The sequence below is a fragment of the Patagioenas fasciata genome, chromosome Z, assembly GCF_037038585.1.
Source record: "Patagioenas fasciata isolate bPatFas1 chromosome Z, bPatFas1.hap1, whole genome shotgun sequence".
Taxonomy (NCBI): Eukaryota; Metazoa; Chordata; class Aves; order Columbiformes; family Columbidae; genus Patagioenas; species Patagioenas fasciata.
The window spans coordinates 32,688,450-32,699,122 of record NC_092560.1 but is presented as its reverse complement, the minus strand read 5'-3'; the positions used below and the strand labels follow the sequence as shown (position 1 = coordinate 32,699,122).

At 38.4% G+C, this 10,673-nt stretch overlaps 1 protein-coding gene across 2 annotated transcripts; it reads left to right on the top strand.

The window, feature by feature from the left end:
• Window positions 1-239: 239 nt before the first annotated feature.
• LOC136114698 (protein FAM240B-like) lies at window positions 240-10,369 on the top strand. Of its 2 annotated transcripts, none has more exons than XM_065860128.2 (3): window positions 240-415; window positions 7,013-7,170; window positions 8,500-10,369. In XM_065860128.2, the coding sequence occupies exons 2-3, from the start codon at window positions 7,031-7,033 to the stop codon at window positions 8,576-8,578; spliced, it is 219 nt and encodes a 72-aa protein (XP_065716200.1). In that variant the 5' UTR covers window positions 240-415; window positions 7,013-7,030; the 3' UTR covers window positions 8,579-10,369. The 2 variants fall into 2 exon arrangements, with proteins under 2 accessions (XP_065716200.1, XP_071658541.1); XM_071802440.1 differs by lacking the exon at window positions 240-415 and adding an exon at window positions 3,522-3,668.
• The last annotated feature ends 304 nt before the right edge of the window (window positions 10,370-10,673 follow it).

The following is a 10,673-nucleotide window of genomic DNA, read 5'->3' as shown; positions in this document are numbered from 1 at the left end:
TTACAGCTAAGACAGCAGTGTGGAATTTTTCAAGCTTCACAGGAGAAATATTAAAATGGATAATACTAGCACGCATTTTAGAGAAAATTCTCGGCAGTTGCCAAGTCATGCTCTCTGAGGTATCTGCCAGTGTGGGAGGGATGCATGCTCTCAAGGGGGCCTGTGTTTCATGGTCATCTCAGGCAGGGGGCTGCAAAGTTCATTAAATGATCTTATCTCACTGCTGGTTCTGTTCAAAATAGCCTTGATATGATGAAGGATTTATGTTACCCCCCCGACTTCAAATAAAAAGTACCGAGGGATGCGTTTCATTACTGCCCTGTGACACTGGAGAAGCCAGGGCTGCAGTGCTAATATTCCTCATTTGTTTGTGTCACACACAGGATTTACTTGCAGGAAGAATCCAACTCCAAAGGTAAGTAAATATTTGGTTTTTGTAGAGAGTTTTTCATAATAATGTCAGCAAGAAATGCATTTGTTCTCTGACTTTAATTCTCATAAAGGTATATTCTAGGAAAGATGAGAATGTGAAGAAAATGTCAGGGAAGAGTGCCCAGTTTAGCAGCATTCTAAGGAAGCTGAGTAGCATTGATACAGAAAAAACATTTACGGGCAATTTCCATGCCACAACCCTGGATAAAACACCAGGAGATGCGGCTGTATATTCTCAACTGATGGGCTAAATGGTAGCCAAGGTTACACACACACTCCTCTCACAAAGGTTTTTTAACAGGCATCTGCTGCCGAGAGGCTTTTTAATGATAGACACCTTCACATTAATCAGAATCAGTTTCTCTTGCATGTTTTGTCAGAATCGGGCAATCTGCTGAAGAACATGAGCCCTGGGCAGGATCTATGTTCTTTGGTCCTAGACCATGAAGTCCTTCTGAACTGAAAAATCAAACAACAAAACAAGTTCAAGATCCTTGACAAATAAATATTAATTTATGCTATATACTTGATCTTATGAATTCAGCAGTTCAAAGGATCAGCCTTCAAATGTTTCTGAAAGTGGGGAGGATCTAGTGATCAGAAATAATATTTGATCATGCAAGGAAACTACAGCCACTTTAAATATGCCTTAGATGTCGAAAATCAAAAGCCAATAAAAATTGGACAAATCTATGGAAAGCTCAGGAAAGGCATTTGGACACTCTGTCTTGCACAATGCATATGAATGCTTGTTCATTTGATGCTCTCCTCTGTGTGACTGCCACCACAGTCCTGCCCATAGGCAACCACCACAGAGAACCAGGTGCTGTGAGTGCAAGAAGCTGGGAAGCAGAGGGGCACTGAAAAGGTGCTCCCAGGGAAAGTTTCACAAGATCGCCAGGAGCAGCCAGGGAGAAATGCAGCTCCAGCAGGAACTGGAGAGAGATTTTCCAGAGGGAACAACAGAGCTGTGGAAATGAGCCAGAAAGATGCTTGAAAGCAGAGGTGTGAATCAGCCAGGTTAGGCTGAAGGGCTGGCATGGGAGGTGAGGGCAGGAGGAGACACTCAGCAGACATGAAGTCAGAGAAGGGAAAGGCAGAGGGACCTCTCGTGGAAGCCCTTGGTTGTGGACTGAAGGATATCAGAGAGTCATTGAGAACCGCAGAGTGGAAGAGTGCAAGTAGCCAAACAAATAAATAGGCACAGAGGCAGAGCAATTTAGTAACAACTAAATGGTTGTTGTTAGTAACAACTGAATGGATGACCTGGAGAGAAACGAAACTGTTGATTCCTCAAGTGTTGCTCTCAAAAAGTTTTAAGACTTTTACAGAAAAGCAAGGCAGAAAATCAGTCTGCTCCAGTTCGGTAATTCAGTCATTCAGGTGTCTCATATCCAGGGAGGAATAAAAGTAGATAAAGACAACTGAGGCTCAACGGATGAGGAGGACAGAAGAAAACATTTACAGTCCATGGTGTTCAAAAGCATTGATACTGCTACTATAGCAGTGTGATGCAAAATCCACAGAGCTGTCACGAACCTTGCCATAATATGTTTGTCATGAAGATATCATATGAGAAAAGGTCCAAATTTTGTAACAGTTCAAAGCATTTCAAGAATAGCTATTCTCCAAATCAGAAAATGGACTCAGACACAAACGCTTGTCACAGAAAAGCAGTAATGAACTGTGGGAGTTAGGAACAAGAATGATTGAACAGAGACTGCTGCATAGTGCCTGAGTGCCAACATTTTAGCTTGCATGTTAAAATTCCTTAATTTGCATATGAGAAATTATTTGCTAGATGCACACCTGTAACTCTTGCACACAGGTAACTCCTACTAATATTGCTCGGTCACATGTCAGTATTGTTGTCATTTTTGCACACAGAAAATTCCCATCACATGGAAAAGTTCATTTGATTGGAGTTTATACACAGACAACAACTACCTGATAGAGCACACATCCCAGTAAAAGTATGTATTTCGAATTCCGCCAAACCAGGAAATGCTGCTGGTGGAACAGGTCATTTGTCTAGAATTTCCTTATTTCATTGCCAACTCCAGACAAACTGTTTACAAAAGAAAAGCATAAATTGATAGTCTGTAATGCTGAAGTGCAAATGGAGAGTACAGTACACATGCAAAACCCCATATCTTTGCTCATGAGATACACTAATGAATTTCTGAAAGAGACCAGCACAGTATTAGGGACCTGCATGCACCAGAAGACCATATCAGCCTTTCTCCATCTCCAGGCTGGTGTTCCAGGTCAAGTCCAAGAGGTACAGCTCTGTAACTGGGCACCAGTGAGGCACAGAAATTTCTCCCCACATTGCTCATGAGTGGCACCAAGGCTCAGGCCATTCATGAAAAAGGCTGCATTGTGCAACCTAACACACAAACGGAAGGGTGTAGACAATTAAACAAAAGTGCTTTCTCCTGCTCTCAAAGATTTTTACCCAGGGTCTGAAGACCTAAGTTAGACTTGAAACTGGTATGGTATGACTCCCAAGGCAGACTCTCAAAGCAGACCTCAATCAGCCCTTTGAGATGTTAATTGATGGCAGCTGCAGAATCAGAAGATAAATTATGTATCCAAGATCGAAGGAAAAAGAGAAAAATCATAGGTGCAATTACTAGTCCACTTTTCTAAAATCTAAGCACGTTTTTTATTGGTTTAAAGTAAAACATCAGCGTTAACATATATAGCCTACTCTCCTATACATCGTGCAATTTTTTATTAATCTAGTGCATTTATATAGTAAGCACAGTCACCAAGCAAGATCCATGAAAAGGTACATGAATAAAAATTGTATTATTTCTAGGAAGACACATAATAGTCTGAAACCTCTGACTGGCTGTTGCTATGCAAGAAGCAAGAGAAGGGGAAAAATATTTTTCCTGACTCATGAAGATGTTTTGCAAACTTTAAAAAACATCTAAAATAACAATTCTTATTTGACTACAGGGGAAAAAAAAAAAAAAAAACCAAACACAAAAAACACAAAACACTTTTCTTTACATACCATTTCCTAGGTACAAAACTTGCAGCTTCCATTTCTCTCCATGGAATGGTGTGTTTCTTGTGGCAGTAATGGTTTGTAATAGAACCAGTGAACTCCAGTCTCAAAGTATTGATTTTTTTTTTATTTACAGAAAAGTCAAGATGTCACACTGAATTGATCATACATTCATCTTTCGTCCTAACAACATGATTCTTGAGCTCCAGATAACAGTGTTAGTGTTACAGCTTCCTACCCTTGTAAGATCTCCTTAAGCAAACTAAGACTAAATAATATCAACCTGCTCTAAAATTATTAAACTTAAAAAGAAACAACCATCTTCGTCTTGTGTAGGACAAAGACTTCCTAGAGTTTATCCAGCTATTCTTTTCATTTGAGAGCAGCTACATTTGTTCACCAGCTTGCAACCAGGGCTCTACCGAAGATGATTACCAGAAAGAGGCTCTCTTCATTGTCCTCTAGAAGGCTTGTCACTAGTTTCATTTAGTCATAGCTGTTGCAAGGTAGTTTCGGTCAAACCTAACTGCAAGATCTATAAAAGTGCTCTTACAACTGCCTATATGCTTTAACAGTATATTTCTGCCCACCTGTTGTATAGATAGATAGAGATTATTTGTTTGTGCTGCGTTGGAAGCTGCTTCCATGAAATCTTTTACATTCTTCACTTTCCTTATTAAATGCGGTCCCTTTTGCTAACTACTTTGAATGAGGTTTCAAGGTGTAAAAATAAACTGTACCCAGGTGATAACTACTGATGCAAAGCCACAATACAGGCTTAAGTCCTGTAACATTCCTCTGAAATAAACTGAAGTAGGAGGGGAAAAGAGTTTCCATCACTGAGAAGTTCCAGCAGAGAAATTTTATCTTAGGGCAAATGAAATACTGATAGACTAGGCTTGATATCCTTGACTGCCCACTCTACCCTGAAGGTTTATGGCAACAGTTTTGAAATGGATGGTAGGACAGAGGTGAACTCAAACATCTGTGCACAGGATCCATAAAGGTAAAGGAAACCAGGTGGGTTATTTTAGCAGTTATTGTGCAGTTCTTAAATCACCACATGAACGGGCTCTAATAGAAGGTTTGAAAATAAAGGTAGTTTAGGGCACGATGGTTCTACAATTCAGAGAAGCAAGTGGTGGCCCATTGACATACTAGTGTTTATCAGGGATGTATGAGAATCAGCAAAATAATGATGCAGAAATTCTAAGTTTAGTTGCTTTGATATGTATTTAAGTGTTTTCCAGTATTAGGGGGAAAGAAAATAAAGAGGAATATTTAGGGCTGAGCAAGAGAAAATTCATCACCAACATATTCGTATATTAACACAAACTAAAGTGTTAGGACAGGCTTGGACAATGCTCTTAAATGTGTCTGAGTAAGCACACACAAAGAAAATTTCATAGATAATAGACAGAGAAAAGCACTAATTCCCCACCACCAGAAAAAAAAAAAGTAAGTCACCCAAACCTGTAATGTGTAGTACTATACATATTTTGTAGTCCGAACAGGATTCTAACTTTCTTCTAAATACTGCCAGCGGCAGATGTAAGGCGCATAACAATGAGAGCTAATTCTGAACTCTGAACTTCCCTTTTACTGGGTTTAAAACTTTTTCCTTGTGAGTTTTGCTGTGGAGAGGGGTGTTGGAGAGACACATCTGTAAACTAATATCTCATGGCAATGAGTTCCACAACTTTGCCTTATTCATGAGAGATATTCACCCTCATATATACAGAAAAGACACATCCACAGTATATTAAACAGGAATTCATAATCATTTAGAAGGATTAAATTATTATGCTTTGGGATCACTTCTGATTAAAGAAACCAGGGGACATTATTTCCTGGCAGTTTATTTTGGAGCCTCAGGGATATCTGGTAAATTTGCCTGCTACTCTTCAGAAGTATTGTTATTCTCAGAGATTAACTCCTGGAGCGGAAAGTCCATTAGTCTGACCCAGATAGCTGTTATCGTATCTTTTTCATACATTTCTCGATTACTCTCATGCACAAAAAGTTTTAAAAGGTAAGAACTGCTACCTGGAAAGAGAGATTTGAGTTGGCATTAATATATATGTGGACATTTATAGAATATATATATGTTATGAAAATATTCATATTAAGAGAACATTTGACCTGGAATTGGTTATCCCCTAGCACAGCTTGAGATGTTCAGCTGTACTTACAATTCACAATACAGACTGATGCCAAAATTATAAATCCAACTGTAATTTTCTCAGAACCTGAAAAAATGCTGAGGAAATTTCTTCTGCAGAAGTCAGGCTCAAATAATGAGCTTCTATCATTCAGAGGCCATGAGTTGTCAAATGGAGGTTTTTCAGGAAACCACAAGGGAGTCACAGGGAAATCCCAGCAACAAAGGGACCTCCTCAAAAGGGCTGCTTTATTTCTCTACTCATAGCATCTTTATGATGTGTTTCACAGTTTTTCACAAAACAGCCAAATTTCCAAATGAAATTATGTAAAGATTACGCATTCCCAATTTCGCTTTTCTTAAAATGGCTGGCAGGGGAATGGCAGCAGTTTCTTCAAGCTTTTCCAAGGTAGCCTTGAAGAGTTTGTTTACTAGCTCTCTATGGCTCTGATTAAAATAAATTACAAGTAATTACCATAAACTCAAATAACGCATGAGAGAGCCCTAAATACTTATTAAAAAAAAATAAATGTTCTGGAAAATATTATAATGGCATGCTCATGCAAAACCACACAGCAATTTGGAAGGTAGCATGGATATACTCATTCAATATTTAATGAAGTTTTGAAAATAATTATATGATTTTCTGGCCATAATGTGGTATACAGGGGCTTGACTGTTAGCCCATGAAGAGTCATCCTGAGACAGATATTCTTTTCTTATGGTAGGATTCACTCTGAAATTTATTTTTAAGATTATATTAAATGAAGTGGGAAGTATAGAACAGAGAGAGATATTAAATATATTCAATGAATTTGCTCTGTTTTGAAAATTGCAGAAGAGGGAGAAATATTTAATAAGTAAAGTGGCTTTTGCAAGTCCGCATCTTATAAAATTATTTACATACTTTCGTACATGTAAATTTTCTCCATTGCCAAATAAAGCTAAGTTGTTATAATGATTAACAGCAAATCATCAGAGCTCTTTTTTTTCATTGTTTTAATCTTAATCTACAATAGTCACTTTATAATTTTACATATATGAAAACAGCGAGGAAAAATCCCACTAGATCTGGCAATTTTTATATTTCCATTGATGAGTACAGTAAAAGGTATCTTAATCACTAAGCTAGAGAATGCAACAGAACTGTGAGCTTAAAGGTCACAGGTAGATGAAGGTGAGAGATATTTGAGGTGAACAAGTAAAAATTCAAATAATTGCAGACAGCATATCGTCAAGTGTCAGATCTAGGAATGAAAAGCTTAAATAGTGAGTCATGTCCACTGTTATGCTGATCCTACAAAAAACCAGACTGTTCTATGAAAATCCACATCAGCAAGAGTGTGCTTTAGCCATGAAAACAGATGAGGAACCAATAACTTGTCTTGTGGTTGTTTCAGATTTCTCCTGTAGAGAAAATGAATAGCCAGTATATACGTCATGAAGTTCGGGGATGCGAAACTAGTGACCTGAGAAACTTCTGGGAAAAGACTATTGAAGAACAAACTCGGTATCTGCAAATTGAAAAAGAACGTCAGCGAAAAAGTGCTCTGACAAAGTAGGTAGTTTGCATCTGGAAAGGTTATTTGAGTTAGTGTTGTGATTATTTTTTAAAGAAAAGTGATATCTGTATTTGAGTCATGCAATGAAAGTTGAAAGTACTCTTGTTAGATTTTTTATAAAATAATAAACCTTCCCACATTGGCATGCTAATATTAACATGTCTAATCTATGGGTGCACAGGATAATTCACTCTTGTTCTGTAAACGGGTCTAAAGTGTGTAACTTTCTGAGTTTATCAGGACAACATCTAGCAGTGCAGTCATGTCTTGAACATCAAGGCTTATGTTCACAGAAGAGTTAGTACGGATGTGTACCTGACCTACCTTATTTCGCTGTGGACTTGTTTTCACAAGAACGTAGTGTGAATTCATTAAGATGGCTTAATTTGCACAAGGTAAACCCATATGAAAGCAGACAGTCCAAGTGTACTGACCAAGGTAATCATCATCCATAGACACATTTACCTAAGTCAGTTAAATTTACCTCGATCAGTTACATATACCTTAATCAGCCGCAGTGAGAAATGTCGGTCTGTGGCAACATCAGTACAGTTCTAGTTCACATGGAGTCTCCATAAGTTGAAGAAGCATGCAAAGATGGTTATTTTGGCTTAAGATCATTCAATAAGAAAGAACTTTTTCCAAAATCTCCCTCTTAACTCTCTTTGGATCGATGCTTGAAAAAAAATAAGAACCAGGATGGCCTTGCATTAATAAACCTGGATGAATGAACACTGGAATTAGTCTCTAGGATGTTTTATCCATTTGCAGCTAACCTAATTTCAACATCTCAACTCCTCAGCTGTGAAATTCCCATCTTTTCTGTTTGAGGCAGTACCTAGATACCACCAAAGAGAAAAAAAACAAAGTGCCACCTATCACCTAAAGCTGCCTGCTATGGTTCTAACAGAAGCTTCAACATGCACAGTGATTCCAAGCCAAATAGTGCTCAGGAGCCTCTATGCAATATATTTTTTAGTGCATCTCTAAGGAGGAGGGGTACTGGGGAATTGTTGGGTGATGCTACCCAGCAGGTGGCAGCAGGCAATCTCCAGTGGAGATGACAAGTCACTCCAGCACACAGAGGCACTTGAGAGAGAGCACACTGGGGATGAATATGAACCACAAAGCTCAGGTGAGCCCTCATCAGCATTTGAGGGCTAGTCCTAAAATACCATCCAGCAAAGCACTTTAAAGAGGCAGGACAGTTTGCATGAGAACTGGGAAAAAGGCATCAAAGGATAGCACTGGTGGGAAACATGAAGAGTATAGATCTGTTCCCTGTAAAAATATGGGGGCAAGCTGATCCATGTTTCTGTCCTTAGGCTCAGAAATGAATGGATGGAGAGGCTGGAAAAACGGATAAAGATGTTGAGGACCCAACCTGAAGACCCATCTAGCTGAAGATCCCACATTCATTACATGTATCAGGGGAAAAAGAAAATTGTTACGTAGGAAAGCATGATGGTGTGATGCAAAAGATTTAGTCAATTTTTCTTTGAGGCTTAAATGAGCTATAATTAATTAGCTGCCATTGCTAGAAGTTTCATACATGAAATGTCTGGTTTTGCTTTTAAGATTATGCATCCACCCCTTCGTTTGAGAAACGGAGATTGAAGTACTCTGTAGTCTTCAAGACTAATAAATCATGGTTCACTGAGCAGTAGATGCCTGGAAAGCAAGTTTGGTTATGCAATTAGTGCTCAGCAAAAGTATTTCCTTGACATTTTAGGTTTCTGTATAGACTGATTGTAAAGTAATCAAGGTATTTCCTTTCAGAATTGTTTAATGAATAGTTGAGTTTGGTTAGTTCTTTTTTTGACACAGTAGAGCGCAACTCAGACCAAAGAAGAGGGCACATGCACAAACAATTCCACCACATCCCAGATCACTAGTGAAGTCAAACGTGGTGCAAGTTACAAATCCCAGCTTCCGTATTAAAAGTCTGGGAAGCTATTAATATGTATCATGAGAAACAGGCTTTGTGAGAAACCAGCAAGAGTTATTTAATTAGTTAACCCACATTAGCTAACTTAAGATGCTGTATCAGCAAAGGCAAAACAAATTCAAGTTTTGAGGCTGCTCTTTGTACTCGACCTGGCTTGTCAAGAGCTGGACTGATATCTTTGTTTCACAGAGCAGCATGATGCATTTTCACAGCTGTCTGTCTTCATGACTGATGAGCACAATTCCTCCTCTAACACTATTTCCCTCTAAGACCCAGTATATATTCAATCAGTACGTTCAGAAACATGGCAGGTTTTCTCTCCCCCATTCACCATTAGTCAAAAATGTTTCTAGTTCCCTTCCTAGTGCTTCATTAGTAAGTATGGCATTTCTTTCAACAGTATCAAAGCATTTGAAAAGGCTGGTGTAATAAAATTGCTTCCTTCCTAGGGTGACTGCTTTGTTGCCACCAGAATGCTTTGGGTAATGTACTGCAAAATGGCTTATTTTGAACATGCTAAAAATCTCTTCCCTCAATAGCTTAACCTTTTAGTCTCTTTTTATAAGACGTTTTCACCACTTCTCTGCCAATCCATATTGTTTCTGAGTAAAGAATTTTTGAATGCCAGTGAGGTGAGAAGAGAGTAGCAGAAGGATTTTTAAATACTTAAAACATCTGTTCTTCTCAAAGCAAAACAAAAATTTGAAATGCTCTTTTTCTTTCTTTATCCATTACCTTTTAAATTCACTTTTATGTACCCAAGGTCAAAACCAATCTATTATGGGAATTTAAATATGTAAATAATGTTTGGGAAGCCTGAGAAATCCATGAATGCATGAAGAAAAGATGACCTTGGAACTCAGAAATCAAGATACCAGCAGGTACGTCACTGGACTTGTGAGCAGAGTTTCCCTGTCAGGTGAAAAAAAAGCTGCTGAACTCATGTTCTTCAGTTTAGTTCCATTCTTAAGCATTTTTTAAAGTGACATCAACTGGGAATATGCTGGATAACAGTATAATTACAATATAGTTGTGCTTTAATAAACAATCTCCAGGTAGACACACAACTTAATATTGGGGTTCAGTAAAAATTAGATTTCTTCGAAAATACCAGTTCACACATTTCAGTTCTCCCATCATATCTGTGCCTTGTGCTTATTGAGGCTCTTTCTGAAATCCATGGTGAAACAGCATTGATTTTTGTACCATTTTACCTGAAATTAGAGCTTGAATTGAGCTAAGAGAAACATGTTGCATCCTCTTATTCATTGTGCAAGTGACTGCACAAGGTGTGGAACAGAAGAAATCGGAGTTGGTGTATTTTAAAAATGAAAGAGGTAGCCCTGGAAAAATTTTTTCCTTGCACCTAACGTAGCTGAGATCTTTCTTCTCCCCTTCTCATGAAGTAAGTAAGAATGAGGGAAATCCACGGAGAGCCTGGAAAAACGCGCCATGAAGTCACTCCCATCTGAGTCCCTCACTGCATATCTCAAATGGTTATGTCACTTCAGAATGCTTTGGAATAGGTCCCTAACAAGCTAGGACATCCCA

Coding starts and splice junctions, on each gene's coding strand:
- LOC136114698 (XM_065860128.2), top strand. CDS start 7,031: ATGAATAGCCAGTATATACGTCATGAAGTTCGGGGATGCGAAACTAGT. Junction 7,171..8,499: donor CGAAAAAGTGCTCTGACAAA/GTAGGTAGTTTG, acceptor TTCTGTCCTTAG/GCTCAGAAATGAATGGATGG.